Source organism: Periophthalmus magnuspinnatus, chromosome 6, assembly GCF_009829125.3.
Source record: "Periophthalmus magnuspinnatus isolate fPerMag1 chromosome 6, fPerMag1.2.pri, whole genome shotgun sequence".
NCBI lineage: Eukaryota > Metazoa > Chordata > Actinopteri > Gobiiformes > Gobiidae > Periophthalmus > Periophthalmus magnuspinnatus.
Window position 1 is genome coordinate 23,283,918 of NC_047131.1, and position 22,324 is coordinate 23,306,241.

Here is a 22,324-nt window from a genome sequence, read left to right on the forward strand (position 1 = left end):
CGGATAGAGTGTCGCGCCATGATTAATGCACACACATGCAGGAGACTGGACTAGTGCTAGGTCCCTCATGTGGTCTATGGGGACTCAGCCTAGTTCTGCAAGGGACACACGGAGAAATACACTTCAGGCTATACAATTACACCATTCAAACTACAGCGTTACTGTTACCTCATGTGTGTATGTTTTTTATAGGGAGAAATTTTATAATGAAACCAATGACTATAACAAAAATGAAGAGGTCTTTGGAAAAAAATGGAACATACCGGTAATTAAGATTGATTTAGTACTGTAATGTAAAAAGGATTTAATAATGTACACATAACCTGAAGGATGGTTATATCCTTACTATTTCACACAGAGATTTTTAAAACAAAAACTCTCTGAATAAAATCTATAGTAAGAAGCACTACATCTACACCAAATTTGAATAAAATCATACACAGTATATTATTTCCTCTGGTTCCTTCCTTCTGACATTCTGACATGGACAGTGCTGTGACAGCGTCTCCTCCACTAATTAAGTTCAAAGAAAGAAAATTATCATTAGCTTGGCTGCGGTACGCAAATTTTGACCTGCTTGTGCATCACTCACCACAGCGATGAAACCCAGTGGAATAGCACATGCATAAACACGCAAATAGATCTCCTTGGGTCTATAAAAATACTCTTTAAACACTCTCCAAAGATGGAAGGTGCTGCTGTTAAATAAGGTCAAAATAAATGGGTTAGGAGCTCCTCTATGGTACTCCACTCATGAACTATGGCTGTCCTGTTCTTGATTGGTCCACTTGCTAAAAAACACTCTTCTGTGAATCACTGTTTAGCAAACACACACACACACATGCATACACACACACAAACACACACATACACAAAGACTCACAGCGAAAAGAACTATCATTCAGTTTAATTTAGCTATTTTGCCTTACCACATTTAATTGGTCACGGGCCACTTTATGAGGCACTTCACAGACAAAAGTCATTGCTTTTCCTGGAATATTCCGCAGTTTGTCATTAAACCATCTATAAATGGATCTGTGGAGAGGTGACCCTGCTCACTGTAAGAATGCATGTTGTCAAGGTATTTTTGAGCAATAAAACAAGCATATATTGTTGAACATTCCAGGCAAAGTAATAACATCTCCATGGAGACAAGCAGGTGGCAGACTCTCAACTAGAAAAGTTGCAGAGTGCCCTTTAAATGAATAACGATAGACGGTAAGATAAGCCTCTGTTGTACTGACAGATCTCTCATCTGGCAGATTGTAAGCTGTATTAAAATTCCACTGCCGCTCTGTCACATTGGAGCATGTCGTTTCCATGATTAGTTGCTATATGACACTTCTCTTCAAGTGCTCAGACCTGACCTCGGCAGCATCAGCTCTTAATTGGAAACCATTCACACTCACATTAATTCTTGGTCAATTTAAGAGCACTTTTGCTATATGTTATGTCTTTGGAAGTGGACAGAACGTTGGGGAAGAGAAATTCCTAATGTATCACCGATAAATGGGTTTGTCATTGAGATATGGGAGGAATGCCTTGAGTAGGGCTACCTTATCTCATTGTCTGTCACATTAATATTCTTTCTTCTATGTGTCCAGAGTGGTAGAGAGTGAAACATTCTTGATAAGGTTTTCAACCCTCAAGAGAGTAAAAAAATACATTTAAAATTTATGTCAACTTTTCTGGTAGTAGAATTGATGTTGTAATATAGTAAGGGTAGAAATAGTATGGAAAGAGTATAAGCACAAAGTCACGTCACTTTTACTAATTTTAGATGTCATTTCTATGACTTTTTACTATTTCATCCATAGACTGTATACATAAATGGACATAGGTCACCTGCTAGCTGCCATGTTCTGAATAGAAAGTGAACGTGGGATCGATGCAGTGTCACCCCTCCCTCTGTAACTGCCTCTGTCAGGCTCGTCATTTTGTTCTTAAAATGTTCATGTTAATCTGCGCTACATGATCCTGATGTTTTTCTTCAGAAATTTTGGCTGCAAATCAAGATATGATTTCTTCTCTCTCCGAGGTTGGTCCCGCCAACATTAGCAACGGGTTTGATTGGCAGCTTTTCTAAGCACCTGCCCCCTGCTAAATTAGCACTGCAGGCAGGAAGGGGCATTACCTTCAACAGCCTCTCTCCAGATTGGCTCTTTAGTTGCTATGATACATGCAGTCGGAATTCCAACTCGGCTCCAAATTCAGCCTTATACTACTACTAGCCTCGACAAGCTTCATTTGGCCGGAGCTGAATGCTATGGGTAATGTCACACTCACTTAGTTCACTTCTTTATACAGTCTATAATTTCAAGGATACAATATGCATATTTTTATCACAACTGTCCTAATGTTTCATCACTTCAACCAATAGTTAGCATCTGCATTGCTTTTTGTTACTTTTCTACAATCCCACAATCCTATATCTTCTTTTTAAATACAGTATACAAACCAACCACAATGATAAAACACTAGTGAGCAATTTGATAGAAACATCAAGCTCCAAGACAAGACTGATGAAAGGTTTAGTATGTTCCAACCTTAAACATAAATGTGGGTTTCCAGGTCAGAGCATCAGAGCCTTCCCCTAAAAGTTCTTTAAAATCTTTTTTGAGTTACCATCTGGACAGTGCTCTCAACCCAACAGCCATCATGAGGAATTCCCTGGCAACAGGATATAGCTTTACAGAGGACTTGTTCTGAGCGGCATGGCTGTATTTATCCCAGTGAATAATGAAAAGACAGTTTGGCTGTGTCTCTATCATCCCCATCCTTGTGTCAGTGAAGATCTGGGTCACTTGCCCCATGCGCTTGCCACAGCTATCATTAAACTTTAACCACTTCTAAGTATATTTCTGTGTCTCTGTCTCCTCAAACCACAAATGATTCCCAGTAGGAGGAAGACAAGCGACGAGGGGAGATAGCAGCTCTCCTTCCATTGCTGTTGTAACATTTTACAGGACTTTTGGCTAATTTTGTGTGTTTGGACCACACTAAAGTAAGGACTTGGGATTTGGTACTGATACTGCTATGTGTCAAACTACAAATGCCCTACAGTTAAACCCTAATTCTGCAGAAATTAACAGGAAAATGGTATGGTTGCTTATTACAGCCTTAGGTGAAGAGAAATCTGTGCCAAATATAGTATACCATGCTTGTAATAATAGAAACAGCATTGGCAAATGCAACAGGTCATTAACACATTACAAGCTCCTCATGCTTAAACAAAATCTGATCATTATAGTAACGACAGAAGAACAGAGGATGTCTTACCGAGGTAACATACTGTATATCCCGGCACAGTTTTGTCTCCCTTGGGAAATCTGCAAGATCTAGGAAATTGTCGACCACCACTTGTCCAATCACATCATGGCGTGAGAAGCGGTCAAAGTCATAGACACTGAAGTGGAGTTTGCGGCTGGACAGCTCTGCGTAGGCCACAGGGAAGAGGAAGACCTCATCAAACACTGGGTTGAGGGTCTTGCGGTGCACCTTGGTCTGGTGCTTGTTTTTGCGATCCGGCAGTAAGTAGATCTTCACGTAGGGGTCAGAGGTCCCTGAGAAGTCCTTGGCGGGGAGGTCCTGAGCCTTGTGGATCTTCACGATCAGCTGCTCCAGGTCAAAGTCAAACTTCAGAATGAAGTGAAGGCGTCCACAACTGTTAGTCCTCCGGCCGTCGTCCCCGTCCACTGAGCGCTGTTTGTAGAGCTCTGGTTTGATGCGCCCCAGTCCTGACAGAGAGTCCTGCCTCTGGAACTGAGCCGGGTTAAAGTCTGGGTTGGACAAATTCATCTGACGCCGGATAGAGTTGTGACTATAACACAAAGGTTTAAAAGATGGGGATTTAGGATTTAGATATAGGATCGCATTATAGCAAAAAACTAATTTACAATAAGGCTCTAAGATAATTGTATCTGAAAATGAAATTATGTTTGCTTCTATTGCCATAAACTACTATTACAATTGACATATTGCTCTTTTACATAAGAAGTTGTGCTTTTGGTTTCTTAAGAGATGCTCAAAAAATAAAAGGTGATTCAAGGTTTAACATACTGTTAGAATCTGTGAATATGTTGTAATTTCACAATCACCAAAAGGAGTTCACTCAGCCCTCTTCATATTGAACTTGACAGTAAAGTACTAGTGATTACTGACCGCACGGAGGAAGTGGGCTCTGTGATCTGTCTCTGCACCCTGTCCCTGGCGATGGTGTGGACCTGGTTCTTGTCCACTTTGCTCTGGGCCTCCAGAGGGATATCAGGAGATGTGTGGCTGATCTTCAGGCCTGATTCTGGGACAGCTGTAGCCAGTGGAGGTCCAGAGGGGTCCTTCACGCACCCATCCTCACTGTACTCCCTCTCCTCTCCATCCACCTGCAGCACAGCATTGATAGCAGAGTAAACACACACATATTACTCTGATACATTTAATGTCATGAAACATAACATTCTTTCAACTCTGCTGTTGTCAGTCAATCACAACCAATCACTTCTCAAATAATGAACATAAATGCACTACATAATCCTTCTGGTTTATGTACTGTAATCCACCTCTGCCTCTGTCCAACGTAAGAGCCTCCGTCTGCTGTGTCTGCCTTAAATGGTTTTAACAATAAAGATGTCTCCATTCACTACAATTTTCTTTTCCATAATCTCTACAAATTTTTGTTTAATTTGATCATTTAGTGAACTCTGTCTTACCTCAGTGAGAACAGGCTGTTGGTCACCCCCCAGGAAATGTGCCCCCTTCAGGATGTCCGGGAGGAAGCGTCCGCTCAGTGGCACCCAGCATAACTTCCAGGTGACAAAGAGGGAGACACTGAAGAGGGCCAGGCCACAAGAGGTCACCAGCAGAGAGAGAAGGCTCACTGATACATCTGCAGGTAGAACAAATTAAGTCATGAGATTTGCCTCAACAGTACTGAATAAGGAACTGTAAGATGTTTCAAGTTTAATGTCTGGAATAGTCTTTTTATGTGAATATTGCATGCTTTCTTCTGTTAGTGTGGCTTAATAGTACCAAAACAGTGTATCAGTTCTATCATAAAATGTCAGTCAATTGATTTAACTGTATCATTACTTCTCAGTCAAAATGTTGAAGGGTTATTAATAAGGTATAAGGTTAAAAATGAATCTTTGTTATCTGACCCATTCTTCAAAGCTTTAATTTAACTTTCCCTTTGTTGGAGGGGGATATGAGCACCTGGGCGACAATTTTGTGTACTGTGGTCCAAAGCAATAAAAAGAAATTATCAGACAGTCTTTTATCTGAAAAAAAAAAAAAAAATGGACATCTGCCATCTGAGTGTGCTATCCATTTTTTTCAACCATTCTTCAACACTGTCAGGAGCAGTAGACAGCCAGAGTACAGCGGCTACATGATGACGATTAGTATTGTGCATGTTTTAGGCTGACAAAAACTCACACCTGACTAGGGAATCAAACCCGGGACCTTCAGGCTTTGGTGAACTAAAACATTTTCTCAATTTGGATTTTAGTGCATGCATCAATAACCTAATACATACACTTCCTATATACAAAGATTTTCATCAATGTGAGGTACTGTACTAGCAGCACACAGCCTCAATCGTATGCATCCTCTTTAATGTGTGAGTAGGTGTGTGCAATTTAGAAACAATCACTGCACCGTTTGAACAAATGCCTGCTAAATAGGCCACTCCCTGCCACGTAACTACAAATGAGTGAAATGAGTGCCTCATGCATAATTTCACAGCCATAAAATCATAAGTGTGTTATGAAGATCCTGCTCCTCAGTCTGGCACTATTATCTAGACTGTTCTCTGGTTTTGGCAGAGATCAAAAACATATCTGTAGTGTTTTAGACATGCCTTTTTCATTTAATTTTGAATGTACATCAAACACACCATGCTGCTGTTTAATCTTTGGGAGCAGAGCTAATTAAAAAATTCTCCATTGGCAACAGATTGGTCAGGAATTTTAGAGGTTGTTTTAGGCCAACACCTGATTTCCTTATTTGGCTGGTCTATTTGATTTGAATTTCTTTTTTAAAAAATGCATATGATTCAATATTGATTGCAGGTGTCCATAAATGACACTGGTCAATCAGGTTCTTTTCACACAGTAGCTCATTATTTAAGGCTGTTTAAGATTAGCAGATTGAAAGCCTAGCACCAGATCTATTATCACTGGGTTGGTCATTAGAGCAGCATTCTTTTCAGTTGTCACAGGTTTTCTCTATCATAGACAAACATCTTTGTTTCTGTGCACGAAGACAGCTATTAAAGAGCTAGTGGAAAAGTTACAGTGAGTGAATTAAATAGTACTAAAAAGTTGCTTTATGAAATCATAATTGAAAAATAAAAAAGGTATGGTAGCGTAAAGTAAATATATTACTGACTTATGTCTTTTTAGACTTTAATGTGGTCACATCTGAAGTTGTTTGTTGCCTTTCTTTTATCTTTGTGTATACTATAAATTTTATATAATTCCATTGCTCATTGAAACAAACCTATTTAACTTAATTTAACTAAGCATTGCCAGATTCAGTTGTCAATATACTACAGTGTTTTGAAGTGTCAGACTTCTCCAATCAGTCACCTGCCTCTCTTTACAACTCTCAGGCTACGTGAACTATTTTCATAACACAAGCTCGAACTGTTGCTATGGGGAGAAAGGGCTTTAAACACTCAAGAGTAATTCTTGGGACTTGAAGTGTCCTTGAAAATTACAATGTCCTCCTCCTGGTCGTGCATTCACTGACATCGACATGACATACCTTAAACAACAGTTCACATATTGTTCGTATTGAATCTTTTTTATTTTGGTGATTCAGTGAAGATGAATGAGACTGATTCTTTGTGTAAACACAATGAATGCCAGAACAATTTTTCTTCAGTCCGGTACACAAAATGCAGAGACTTAGACAGTTCATGGGGACGTGGTTGCAGAACTTCAGTCAAATCACTGTCACATTTTCTGACAATTTTGAGAAAGAAAAAAGCAACAAAAACGAATTACCAAAGAACCATGATGGCTGTCTGATTGGTGGTGCATACATGAAAAATGTTAACATAAGTTTATCAATGCACTTTTTTGTACATTTCAAAGGTGTTTCATCAGTTTCAGTTAAATTGAGTCAGTTTTATAATTCTTATAGCATTCAAAAAATATAAAAATTATGTCCCACCCCAGTCAAATGAATCCCACCAGTGAACCAACAGTGCAGCAGTACTACTCTTGGAACTGGCCTTTAGTCCACCATTAGAGAAGTTATCTGCATAAACTGTACATTGTGTATCTCCATCTTGTCCAGTGGTGAATTTGGACAAGTAAACAATGCAGTTCTTCAAACGGTGATGTACATGTCTTTGTGCTATCTTTGTATTGAGTGGATAGTGATCAAAATAATATGATTTTAAGGGACAGTTGGTAGTAGTCTACATTAAAAAAGCTTTAGAAACAGAAAATATTACTGAACAACATGGACCATGACCTGCATTCAACTTTTGGATGGCCTGCAAACCCTTAACATATGAAATGATTATTAAATTCTATAAATGCAGGACAGGCAGACACAAAACCTCTGCAGCATGACTTTCCTCAGCTATACTAGCTATTCCAGAACGACACACTAGAATAATGTATACTTTTTAACAAAGAAAAACTGCTGTATCCTTTTAACTATTGTAACATAAACATAAAACCCATCTTAATATTGATTAAAGTTCCAATAATCCATTTATTGATTAAACCACTCATCAAATATAGATACAAATCTCATCCATGGTATTACGGTTAAACTGTGAGTTTCTGATTACTCTTGTCTTGACATTATCGTGTCAAATTCAAACATTGCTATTTTTTTTTTTTTTTTTTACTTTATTTCTGTTTCTCAAAACAACCCAAAACTATCAAGATTAAGATATAATATTTAGTTTTAAATTGTTATTCGCTATGCCAACAGTCACAGTGCACAGACTCGGCTGGCTAGATCATGCACTGAGTAGACGTTTTGCTGCACACCTGAAATAAAGGGCTCATTTTCACCTCACTGTGGAGAACCGTCACACACCTCCACTAATTCCAGCTGGTGCACACAGAACATGTAATTAAATGACATATGTGAGGATTATAGCACCCCAACATCTCCATGGAAACGGTGGTCACAGGCTACCACATAAAAGCAGATGCCTGGGAAAACACAAGAAGGGTGCAAAGGACATGCCTGTACTATCCACACCACTAAGGTAGACATCATCACATCTATAAACGGGAAGCTAAAAGAAATACTGGAATCAACATGAGAAATCACCTGCCACTATCTAACCCTATTTTCAGCATCCTGTCTCACCAAATAAATGAAGGTCCTCTTTCACTACGTCCATAAATCTTCTTACTGTTTCGCTTAAGACGTCCAACCTGGCAACTTTAAACTTAGCATCCTTCTACCTACAACATATGCACAGGGGCTGCAGCATATGAGAACACATGACATATTCGATAACCATGTTTTGTATTGTGATATGATATTATAATATTTTAATATACTTTTGGCACAATAAGATCAGTTAAATTAAAATGTAAAATGTACATGCCTCCATTTACTAGTCAAACTGGAAAAAAAGAAACTAAACCAAGTCCAACCCAAGTCTAATGTAGGACCTAATAAGGACAAAAACAGTATACATCTATAAACTGGAGAACTGTTGTGTTGTGATATATTTATTTTCTTGCAATATCGGTTATTGCGCCAATATTGCAATATCAATATTTGTGCAGCCCTTGTGCATTCTCTCCCTTCTACATGTCTCTCTTTTTTCTTTTTTTCTTTTTTTTTTTTTTTTTGCATTTTATTTATTTTCAGAAAATAAATACAGAAATGTGTATGTTTTAAAAACAAAATACAATAGAACAGAAACTCAAAGGGGTTTAACCCTAAAGCCATACCCATATGTGTGTTATATATTACCCTTATATTCTTTTATAATCAAGATGTATATTTTAGAAAGTAATATTATCTGAATGAAACATATATATATATATATATATATATATATATATATATATATATATATATATATATATATATATACACACATATATATACACACATATATATATACACATATATATACACATATATATACATATATATATATATAAAATGGTATTCCTTCATCATTATCTTACTGTGAGTTTTACTTCATGCATATATTCCTGTATTGCCCTGCATTTGAGATTTGAGTGCTTTGAAAATGTCTGTTTTCAGCTACTCTCTACCCTAAAACCCCTCCCACGGCTCTGTATTTATTTGCAATTCCTTGAAAAATTCAGACATACACAGATGTTTGTAAAGGTTGCAAAGCCATTCATCAACATTAATAACCTTATAAATGAAAATCCCCAGCTTACTGAGGTATGAAGAGGCGGGGCCAGGAGCAGTAAATCAGTTCTGCAGAACAGAAGTCAGTGGAGCAGTTTTTATTATTAGGTCGTTTTGGACTTAACTGCGGTTAATAATGAAGAACATTTTAAATCATTTATCTAGTATGTGATCATTTATTACTGAATTTTATAAATAAAACACAGAATGTGTTTTTAAGCATTCTTTCAACAATTTAGAAAGAAAAGAAAAGAGACAAAAATATTTCTCAAATAGTCCATCTACTGCTAAGTAATGAAAAAAGAAGTTATTAAAGTTCAAGTTGAGTATAGAGTTGCTGGAGGATTCTGTTCAGTACAAAATTAATTAACACAAGCCTGAATTCAAAGACCTTGTGTACTTCGTGTCAGTAGTGGTTGTCTGAGTCATTCTTCTTATCATTTATTGTATTTGCAGTATTGGTACATCTCTACTTGCTGATACCATTATGTGTTAGTTCAATGGATGTTTTAAATGTAAATCCCCACAACACCTGTACATGCTGATCGCTACCTGGAACACTAGGTCACCATGGAGCCCAGTCAGCACTGCAACTTGGGACAGGTAGCAGCTGCCACAGATGCACGTGCTAAAGACGTAATACAAAATACTCAAAATAGTTATCTGAGCTTACCGAAGTCCTTAAATTAAACTTGTTTGCATGGCAGAAATGTGTTTCACTTACTATATTGGACAAAGTAAATGTCTGTCTGGCTAGCCTGAAACTGGCAAATCAGCCAAAGCAGCCTTATGACTCTGCCTTCATTCAATTACCTTTGTTACAGTCTCTTCTGAAGCCACAGGCCCTCTGCTCTTTTCATGTCTCCTTTCTGGCTGCAATCAGGACTGGCCCTAAACCCTATATACAGCTGCACAGCCTAATTGGATTCAGGGCTCCAACAATCAGCCGGCTCAGCGCTTGCTAAAGGAAGTCAACAATTATAATTAAAATGGGTTACGCATGCCTCTGATTACTACTATTGTCAGCGCTGTGTTTGCTTTTATTTTGGAGTGCAATAGGTCAAATATGAATGAAATTGCTGATAAACTGTGGTGGTGGTGACATCAAAGTGGTCAAGAGTTTAAAAGGGAGGAGAGTTAATTTGCTTGGCTGACTTCAACAGTGCTCCTGATATAAGTCATAGGCTCATTTCAACAACGCAAGGTCAGATACAAGCATATAGCCTTATTTAGACTTTTAAATCCCAAGGACAAGATGGTCAATTAATCCAACAGACACACATTAAGCCCATAAGTAAAGAGCACAGGCGACGACATGCACTGAATCAGTAATACATCTTCAAAGGACATGGCTTAATGGTTGCATTGCCAAGGAGGAGTTTATTAAGTATATCACGATATGAAAGTGATACATTTGAGACTGTTAACTAAGTTGGTCTTTCTGATGCAGTAAATTAAATATACAAATAAACTACGTTGAAAAATTACAAGGGAAAAAAAATATGATATAGTTTGAAAGGCTTGAGGATTGTAGGCAGTTACTATTACTACAAAAGCTATTACCTTGAAGGATATGAAATCATGTGTTTTGCATTGTATATTATATTTATCTACTTATACATAGCTTATATTTTTTGGAGAGTCTGTGTTTTTAAAGCATAAAAAGTAGGGACGCACCAATCAGGCTTTTTGGATTTAAGTATCTACCAATACCTGATATCAACCAACACCACTGCACTCCTTCATCAGCTATGGACAGTAAATATTATATCAATGTATGGCCAAACCAGGATATTGACTGAACCAATATTTTGGAGCCCATACCCAATCCAACAATTGTTTCTGGATTGGTGCTGATATCTGATACAAGAATGAGAAGCATTCTTATTAAAAAGCATGTTTTTTCCACCATAAACAGTAGGGCTGCAAGGTTTATCACAACTGAGCGGAAATAGCTATTTGAAGGGATGCGATTAGCAAAGGAAGAACACAATATTTATTCCACAAATAAAATATCCTGTGTTATTTTGCATGAAAGCTGCTTTAGATCTGTATAAGCATGTTCTGAAACGTGGTTCTTGTAGTAGTTTGTCAGTTCATATTTGAGTCTTTTTGTCAATTCTCCTGGATGCGTCGATATTTTTCATTCAGCCTTAATATCGTTTGGGTACGAAGCAACAGTCATTTGTTCTCCAACTTATTCTTATGGTTTTATCATAACACTTCCTTCTGTTCTCGTCTGCACACTTTCATCTAACATAGGTATTTCTTATACCATCTGAATTCACAGATCCTCCTCACACTCTGTATCTGTGATCAAGATGAAAACGTTGAGGTGTGATGTGTGAATGACTTCATCAGGTTTGACGTGGCACACAGCACAGGAGCTCTGTCAGAACCAAATCATCTGGAGTCGTAGCTCATAAGCCTGTCACGACAACGCGTTTAGAAGTGCGATATATATATCTGAAGTAAATATATACGATACACCATAATACTGAAGCCAAAACATAAAGCAGAATTATCCCCCAAAATAGTATTTTTAAGAAGTTAGTTTGTATCTACAATGAATCATCAAAGTCCATAATGCATAAGTCTCAACAATCTCATCGTAGTACAGAAAAATAACCAAAACTTTCCCACTATTGTAAGGAAAAAGTCCCCACTATAAATGACCCCCAAAAAGTATTGTTCCATTTGTCATGTATTGAAACATAAGTTGATACAGAATTTATCCTGACAGGCTTGGTATCTCATTTCTTAACAGGATATAAACACATGTCTATTCACTGACCACACTGTTACATTTCACATCCACTATCTCTCTGCAGAGGTCAGACAATCACTGTTTGTATGGAGTCAAACTAATTAAGAACATGTCAGTGTGATAAGGGAGTGCTAATATGAATTTCTTCTAAAATTTTGTAGCACTCAGTAAACAAACAAAAACAACAAATACATGGTTTAAAATAGTTGGAGTTTGTGGTACAGTCTGAAGCTTTGGGACAGAAGTGCAGACACAGAAGTCCCAGAGAAAGACATGTAAAAATATATATATAATCCTCATCTTTACCATGTCACTTGCTTAAAAAGACCACTAGTTATCTATCTAGTATACGAAAGCCTGATGCAAAACAATACAACATAGACCGGTTGCGATGTGTAGTAGTTTCATTAGCAGAATGCACACTGATTGTGTTATAATGGCACTCAGAAGGGGGATGGGGCGGATGGGGATGGGAGTGAGAGGGGGGAGTAAGGAGAGAGGGGACGAAAATGAACCTAATTAAACATTTCAATACATTGCTTTTGGCAAACAATAAAAAAGTAACATGTGTTAACAAGTAATACCCCATAAAAGAGTAATATCCCCTCTTTAATATCAGCAGACGTCCCAGTGTCATGTATTCATTGAATATGTTTTTGTAGGTTTAGTCAGCCAGTATAGCATTTACCCATAGTCTCTAAAACTTGGAGACCATGGTTGAAGACAAAGAAAGAACCTTGAGGTTCAGAACTACACTCACAGCAGCAAACAGTATCAACATATCTGATCCATCAGGTTTGCTTTGTCCAATGGATTACTATAGAAATCCACCACCCCTGAGCAGATCAAGCCTCAGAGCCCTTACACAGATGGAGGCTTTCATTGATTCTGGACTAATTCTCCTTTTGATGAGGTGTTGTGTAAATCAACAACAGGCTCCTGATCAAATGATTACAACACTGCACAGCCTGGCTGTTCAACCTCAAATGCAAGAACTGTGGGAATGAAGTTAAAAAGTCCCTTGTTTATACAGTAGGAGATGTGAAAGTGCATGGTGTTTGTAGTTCTGTTAGATCCTTCGGTGTTCAGTGTTCATTTCTGCTGCTGCTTCAAAATAATAGGATTTGGGCATAGGCCTGTCTCTCTGATTATGTTTAACTTACTGCTCAATAGATGAGAGATAAGCATTATTTTTGCGACCTCAACTTTAATTAAAAAAGTATAAAAACATAATGTGTTCAAATGTCACAGATCAATCGACCAAACAAGACTAACGAGAACAACAGGTTTGCTTTTGATAATTTGCTTCCCTGTTGACAGATTTCTCAGTAACGTACAATTAAAAACATGTTTCCTTGACAGCACCATTCCCCTTCATTGTGTAGCTTGACTCGAGCTTCATAGAGGGTCAATATTTTTTTCTTACGCAACACCCTTTCACTATTTCACCAAGGCCAGAAAAATCATCCCATTTGGATTCTGAGAAAACACAGCAAGCCAAATGCTGCACCAAGCTGTTAAATGGGAAGCATCAATGTTAGCACTTCCAGCAAGATCTGAAATTTCTGAAAATGCTAATTCTGCAAAGTTTTTTTGTTTGTTTGTTTGTTTGTTTGTTTGTTTGTTTGTTTGTTTGTTTGTTTTTTACTTCGTTCATATTAAAATCACTACCAGCACTTGTACTAAACATACCTCACTCACTCTTTACCTAAAATTCAACTTTTATAATGAGACCTTAACTCGGTTTGGTCTTCTTTAGACATCTACTGCATGCATGACAAACAACACAAATTCACCTTCTACCTTTAATAAGATCTAGGAAATAATGAGCTGGCCTATTTGTTGACTTTACTGTTCTAATTGCAGAGTTGTTGTTATATAAATTAAAATACAGGCATATATGTAAACATATTTAAGTAAGTTATTGGTTGCAAAGGCATGAAACAATGAAAGACCATTTGAAGGGAATCTACTTCTAAATCAACAATAAGAATGTATTTTTATAGAGTCTTTCTAGCCTATTACTGTGGTACTGTTACTGTGTTTGTGTATTTTGACAGCAGGGAATGCCTGGGGTCCTGGGACAGTCATTATGGGCCCATCACACCTCACCCTAAACCGAGCCTCATAATTTGCCTGCACTAACAGAGATGCTCCTACCCCTGGCATCCATCACACCTACACACATAATAACCTGCAATTAGCCGCTCCAATCAAATAGAGGAACTGGTACAAAATGAAAGATGCACATTCTCAACCTAGTTTTGGACAATGACGCCTAATGATGTACAATTACTAGGATACAGGATTCATTAAAGGTATTATTTAAAAAAAAAAAAAAGAAAAGAAAGGAGGGTATGCAGACAAGTTAGAAAAACTACTAAGTACAAATGTATATATGTAATACACTTCTTGTATACTTTATGAAGAAGTGAATCTGGTCACCGATGAATCTCCCTGTTTTCAAATGCGTGTGATAGACAGGTGGATTAGCCAATCAGGGACATGCATGCTCCACCATCTCAAAAAAATAAAGGAAATAAATATCACAGGGGGCTGAAAAACATCACCAAACTCTGTTAATCTGAGGTGAGATAAATTTGATTGTATCATAGGTGAGCTCATGCCAAAAGGCTGTGCACACATGAGGAAAATCTTGTGAAACGTGTTTTGCATTTGCGTTGGACAGAAAACATGTGAGTTACACCTTATGAGAAGATGTACTTCCAAAAAGCAGTGCTAAAATACTAAACAATATAAATTAAAAATCATGAGGCCAAAAAATTCAACTGGATTTATTAGTTATGAATTATGTCAGAATCTTGTCTTGCCTCTTTCTTGTGGAACCAGTCTCGTGTCTTATCTCACCATGTTGGAATTTTCCGTTGTCCAACCCCTATAAAGTTCAATTTTAGCTATAAAAAGGTTTGAAATAAATGACTTTTTCGTGACTTTTAGATTTACTTGATTATTTGTGGATAAATGAAAAGAGAATTTAACACTTCCACTAAAACACCCTCTTTCAAGTTCATTTATTGGTTTGGATATAACTGTAAACGTGGAGTGTGTCTCTGTGGACACATTACTCTAAAGGTCTTTGCTTCGACCTTCTGAGTTAATAGAATTATAGGTAAAAATATTAGGCTGAGAAAGCTTATATCATGATCAATTTATCGTGTGTTTGCCCAGGACTCCGGGCATCTCATTAGACCCTCACATTAGCAGGCAAGACCCTCCGGGGAGTCATCGTCAACTACAGTTCAATACTCTGCAGCAGCCAACTCCAACTCGTCAATAGGAGACAATAGGCAAGGTGAAAGGCCAGAGGGAAAAGAGGCTAACAGGAAGTCTGGGAATTACTATCTGGGAAACAGTTCAACAAAATGGAGGCAAGCATGAATGTAAAAATGGTTCTGGGAGGGCAAAAGAGGTCATGGTTTGAGTAGGGAGTAAGAGGCAATTTTTGTTAGGAAAAAAATCCATCTTTGAACAGGAATGGGGGCTTAGACATCATTTATCTCCTACATCTTCAGACCTAAATAAAAAAAAACAATGGAATGGAAAACAATAGTGATAGTCAGTCTGCTAGATGTGAGAGCACCCATTAGGGGCCTGAACGATTATGCAAATATGACTCAGGCACAGTTCAATAGATGTAGCCAACAAACAGAAACTGTAAACAAACAGGTGTGTTATTAAAAGAAATAAGTGTGTGTTAGCACATTTTTGTGTACTTAGCTTCTCCCTTCAGATAGATATGAGGTAGTGTCCACCATCCAAACAGCTTCTTCAGAACTGAAGAAGCTAAGTAAAAAAAAAATATGAGTAAAAAGATCTAGACCTATTAAAACTAGGCACACTATTAAAGAAAGATTTATAGCTTTTTGCAAGGTGTAAAAATTAATCCTCATTTTATTTGAGCCCTGTGAAATTGAATATTGATAAGCAGCATTCCATCAATCGATCAATCAACCAGGTTCTCCAGGTCTTGCTGTATATAAAACAGATTTAAGCCCAGCACACACTACATAATTTGTCCAATTTAGGCCCTGATTTTCTTTACCCGGACTGGGAGACGTGACCCGACTTTGAGCCTTCATATGAGAGTTTTAATCCGCTATGCTTCTCATGTGTGCAGTGTCAGTGCAACTCTGAGCTGCTCTGCCATCTCGTAACCACAAAACATCAGCGCTACGGGAACAGCTAATAAAATAGAGCGTTAGAGGCAGTGGGAGTGAAGGACACAGAGGCGCAACATGCAAACTGGAAATTGTAAAAATAATTTAAAGATTACTTTATTACTCGCCTCTTGTAAAGTTGTAAAGTTAAACTGCAGCATTCTTATCAATATTACCCTTTAGAATTTAACCAAATAATGACACCCAGTCCACAAAACAGTGTTATTAATCCACTTTGAAGCATTCTTCAAAAGCAATAAGGCAAGAGTAGATCCTCACGTGGGTCTGTTTACATAAATCCACACCAGGCTGCAGATTAGTGACTCTACTTCCTGTGTTATCACCAGCCTTCTGTGCATTAAAAGCATTTATCTGAGCTATTGCACCACATTTTACAAATAATAACACAGTTTTGACTTGCATCTAATCTATAAGTGCAAGGGTCTGATCTTTTAAACCCCTTAGAGCCTCAAAGTGAGTCATTTTATTCTAGACAAGAAACAGATGATGCAAGGTTTCACTCACAACTTTTAGCTTCTGGTGAGCGGTTTCTTCGCTGTCATATCCCGTTCCAGTCTTTATGCTTGGAGATTAAAAAAACACATCTAATTCTATTTGTGTCTGTGGTCTGTGCTTTCTGTCAAATGTTTAATAATTGTTTAAGACTGAAAAATCCTGTAGTATGTGACAGGCTTTAGAAGAGATGCAGGATAAGTGGCCCAAATGTGATCAAATAACAGCTGGAACATGAGATAAAATGCAGGAAATAAGGGAACAGACAGCTAAGGATCCATTAGCATTATTAGACTCATTTGAGAATAGCACCAGAGGCTTAAAGATTTCTAAACCAAATATCCAATAATGTTACGTCGCCTGGCAACAGTACCTCAAAAAGCAATCATGGGTGCAATAAAAACTAACCTATTTCCTTCAGCATTTAATCAGTCCCACGTCTAAAGACCACAAGCGGTTTGTTTTTGCAGCTTCAGCTTCAACTCAATATAATTTTATACAGAACACTAGTACATGTCAATAGAGGGGGGGGGGGGGGGGGGGGTGGGTTCTTGCCTTTTCAGGTAGTTTAACCAATAATGAGTGGCCACACCTCCTTGTTAAAGCCTCATCTCATTAGATCCCAGAAGCTAAGCAGGGCCAGGTCTGGTTAGTACTTAGATGGGAGACCACTGGGAAGACCAGGAAAAAACTGTCATTGTGTCCTTAGGCAGGACACTTTACCCACATTGCCTAGTATGAAAGCAGTGAGTGAGTGTCTGTGGTGGTCAGAGGGACCTTGCTTCCATCAGTTTCTCCCAGAACAGTTGTGGCTACAGTAGTGGCTTACCACCACCCAGTGTGGAGAGAATGAATAGTGCATGAAATTGTAAAGTGACTTTGAGCATCTAGGGGAAAAAAACAGAGATAATGGAGATTAAAACCAATAAGTAAAAGAAAAATCTCTACTGTGAAATATGACAACCAATCAAGCACGACAATAATAAATGAATGAACATGTTGCACTTGAACCAGTGTTCTAGATAATGTTTTGTTTTTTCTTTTTAGTAAAGATATATGTAGTTCTTTTTTAAAAGGAGACACTGTTGCAATACTCCCTAATAGCATTATCAGAGAGCTAAGTCTACCAGACACAATCAAACAAACAACAATAGCCCGGAGTCATCAAAAATAAACGTGGTTAACTTGCACACAGGCAGCATTTAGAACACAAGACCATAGCTAAGAGCTTACAAAGTCTACAATCCAATTCACTCACACAGAAGTTAGCAACAGTGGTTATAATGTATATTGAAAACATATGATCCATACGACGCTATTGTGGATAAACAATTTATTTTGTTGTTTATTTCAGAAGAAAATGAACTTTGCGCCAGTTTTTGTTTCACGTGAATAGGTAACGGAATAACAGACATTTCACCAGTCAATCAGATAAACAAATCTGCAATCTTACAGCTAAACATTCATTTCAACCACAGAATTCTGACCTCTCCTTTAGGTCAATGTTAAACTATGGGCTGTAATAGAATCTTATGATGGCATATAAACACAGCCTACAAGTCATATAAGACTTAAGTTGACTGATAAAACAAGCACTTGCTACATTGTCATACCTAACGTGTTTCTGGTAGATTCAATCTTAAAGAGATGACCTTTCATTTGTGTAATTTTACAGCTGCCATTCTGTTTGTTTTTCCCTTTGACTTTAACCTAAAGCTTTCACATGAAATGCTCTTTTGTTCCTAACGGGAGTCATTATGCAACCTAACCTCCTGAATAAGTGCTTTAATTGTAATGTATCGCAGTGTGCATGAATCTATGTATAATTGATCAAAGGTGTGCCTCAGAGTACTCTTTTGGCACCATTGTTTTTTTTTTTATTACTAGTTGACCTGCTTTCAACTGCAAGATGAAGTGAGTGGGTTTGAGATGGATGAATGATTGAATAATTGGTGTACATGAAATAACTCCAGAGACTCACCTCTCAGTTTGCACAGAGAGCCTTGTTTGTGTATGCACTGCGTGAGGAAGTCTGATACAAAAGCAAGTGGGTCACAGCTCCTCAGGGGAACTAATCTGGATGCTCCAACATCCTCTTCATCATACATGTTTCATAATGCACTGTAACATGTATAAAAGCTGTAGCTCAATGAGGAGGCACATACAACGCACATGTAAACAGACACAGAAATGAGGGGAGTCAGGATGTATGACAAGGGAACAACTGTCCTGTCCATTATATTCCCCATTCATTTTTCCCACAAAAAACAAAAAAAATCCAGTGCAATCATCGTTTTTTTTTTTGTACAACATTACAATTAGATATCCAAATTATGTTTCTTGTCCAGGGGCATAAACACGTGAGAGAATATGAACAGCATACATTACAGGAGTCTAAACCACAGAATTATCTGGGTTTTTAAAAGTGCATATTACAGAATATTTTGTTTGTAAACATCTTAAATAATTGCAGTGTATGCGGCGATCACTCAAATTGTAATTCCATTTAGATTGTGATATATCTTGCAGCCCTATAGTTAGTGTAGGGATAGGCTATTAGACTTTATACATGATAAGACGTCATTAAGAATATGTTTTTGTTTGCAGCGAGCAATATTGTCTGAATAATTGCCTTTGAAAATTGCAGCCATTCTAATTAACATTTTGCTTTAATTCAAATTAATCTGGCAGCTCTAATATAGACCGTTGGGCTTGATGGAAAACTAACAAACTGTAAAGACAGGTTTAGATGAATGGGCCTAAGTCATTTTAATATGCAGGGCTACATTTATTATGTTCCTTTTCACTTACACCTGATTCACCTTTTTTGCATCAGTACTTTTTCCCCCTTTTTTTAACATGCATCATCTGATCATTATAAAACATATCAATAACTGCTATTAACTGTTTGGTGACCTGTTTTCTGGTTATTTTCTTTCAGACTTTTCCTTGTTCCCTTTGAAATCATAAGAATGTATTCATCAATGAAGAAATAAACACAAAAGGTCGATGTAGTCAGTAGCCCTGCAAGCATCCCATGATCTCAACTCCTTCATAATTGCTTGAGCTCATCCCTTGCACAGTGAGTACAGGGTGGGGCCTTGTTTCACTTCTGATCGTCTGCTAACAGAGGAGGCAAGCTCAAGTCAAGCTCTCTCTCACAGACACACAGACACACGCACACACACGCACACACACACCCCCACACACACACACACACACACTGAACAAGACACAGGTCCCAGAGCCTTTGTGCAGCCAGACTGTGCTAATACATGCAAGCAACAAGTTCACAGTCCCTTTTCATCACATATGAACTGGGAAATGGGTTATTATATTCCCAAAAACCCATTTTGGAACAGGTGTCTTGATATAAGCAGAGTACTGAGACCATATTGTTAAAGTTATTTGTGTTGGGTATTCTTGTATTGCAGTGTTGCTTGGTACTCAGCCTCTATATACCAATTAGATGTTGCTTATGTGTGTAATTTTTGCTTTTGTTTTTTGTTTTTTTAATTAATGGTCAGCAGGGATAGAACTGATCTTAGATACATAAAGGCAGTTTGGAGTAACTTTATTTTCATAAGAATCTCACACTTATTATAAGCTACTATTTTTCTACTTCTTATAGTCTACATAATGTAATGTTGTATGGTAAGATATTTTGAAATCCATTCAACATTTACATCTTTGACACAAACATTATTGGCCTATTTTTTTTTTTTTTTTTTTTTTTTTTTTACCATTTTTTGTTTTTATTTTATGGAGAGCTAGGTTTCAGTCATTTTTCATGAATAACAGGTGAAGCACTTACAAAAATGAGCTTCTGTAGGATTAAACCTTAATGAAGTTCTCCAAATACACCCATTTAATTTATTCATAGGCAAAATCTGTTGATTAATTTAGGTTCCATGAAGCCTACGATGTCAACCCTGTAAAACTTATTGTCATTGAAATGTTTCAATGTTTTAAACTAAAGATGCAAAATTATTTGACATTTTAGGATAGACTGCCCAACATGTGATGAAAAAAAAAAAGTATACTTTGCAGCGATTTAATGAAACCCTAATACCACGTATCCAGCTAAGTACTTCGTATCTCGGTTATCTACGAGTGCATGCAGTTTGGGGTGGTAATAATTCCACACATTGTCTAACTTTTACGCACATTTCCTCTGGAGCACTGGAATGAGGGCATCAATACACATCTGTTTTCACTTTACTACATTTTTATTTTGACTTGATTGACTTAGAATTCCATCGTGGTTCACTGTTGGAGTTTTACCTGAGTCCGTGTAGCGGGGTCTGGCCAGGTCCCGGAAGTAGTATATGAAGTCCAGGCAGTGGTCGTCCTGGACCTCTCCCCGGGAGCACAGCTCGGACAGCAGCTCCAGCGCCTTTCGACAAATCTCATCCTCTCGTTCTCCAGGCATTGCCCTCCAGCATCCTCTTAGTGCTCGGGTGATTCTCCACAACCACACGCGCTCGCACTCCACTGGACACGCGTCTCAAGCGGGGCTCAAGAAGAATCTACACCCTGGAGAGGTCCCACAAGGCGCACAAAAACAATACCCCAACGAGCAAAAAACACGCAATTCAAGTGTGTTGGTTTCGATACCAAGAAAAAGTCAATGGTGCTGGGAACAATTTCAGAAGTTTTTGCAGTTTTGCGCGCGGTTTTCCAATAAAAATTACGCATCCAAACGAGAGCGCACTTTCCCACCACTCTGTTTTTCTGAGATTGCCCCGGTTTCCTTCGCTTCTTTCTAAGACGCTGCTTTTATGTCATGGTGGTAGTCGGATCAGCAGCCAGCCTCCGGGCTTCCACATAGCGCTCAGAAAGGTCCCTGAATGAATCCTCGCCTTTCACTCCGCTCAATTATCCCTGAGAGCGCGAGGATGCGGAGAGACAGACAGGAAGTTCAGCCTCCAACACCACTCCCCTCGCATCAACACAGCATCACTGGAGAGACCACTGACTCCTTTTTCTAATGTGGAAACTACATTTTAATGAGACTTTTTCTATGGAAAACAGTTACAAAAAGGCTCAAGAAGTGTAGTTTCTGAAGAATGTATTTGGGAGTGTTTAAATTGATTAAATGATCAACTCAACTTTGAGTAAAATATTATACTGGACTGTTTTGGAACAGTTCTCCTGATTGTTTGTCTCTGCGTAGATGTAAACAAATAATTGATTCAGCCTATATGGACAAACAACATTCCTTGATAGGGCAACTATAACATATGAATCTGAATAATGCTTTTTCTCTTGATCTTTTCAAATGTGCACGGTGCAGTCGTTATCACCCAGTCCAATGACATACTCCTCTCAGAGCTCTCCTTTTTGGATCAGGTAAAACCAATGACTAATGAAGATGGGGCTGTGCTGGTGGGCACAGATGTTTAAACAGGCAGAGGGTGCAGCGGACACCTGGGAGGGCCACATGCAGGAGTCTGACCTTTTACTGATGCGAGTAATGAAGGGAGAAATGGCTCAG

The 22,324-nt window shown here is 38.0% G+C and overlaps 1 protein-coding gene across 1 annotated transcript in view; it reads right to left on the reverse strand.

Moving 5' to 3' along the window:
* The window catches only part of syt9b (synaptotagmin IXb), a 32,646-nt gene extending 10,992 nt beyond the window's left edge, over positions 1-21,654 (reverse strand). The window contains exons 1-4 of the mRNA XM_033968707.2: positions 21,112-21,654; positions 4,707-4,882; positions 4,162-4,379; positions 3,280-3,820 (exon numbers count right to left, since the gene is read on the reverse strand). Of these exons, the coding sequence (XP_033824598.1) occupies positions 3,280-3,820; positions 4,162-4,379; positions 4,707-4,882; positions 21,112-21,259 (1,083 nt within the window). The 5' untranslated portion in view covers positions 21,260-21,654. The remainder of the gene's footprint in view (positions 1-3,279; positions 3,821-4,161; positions 4,380-4,706; positions 4,883-21,111) is intronic.
* Between the last annotated feature and the right edge of the window lie 670 nt (positions 21,655-22,324).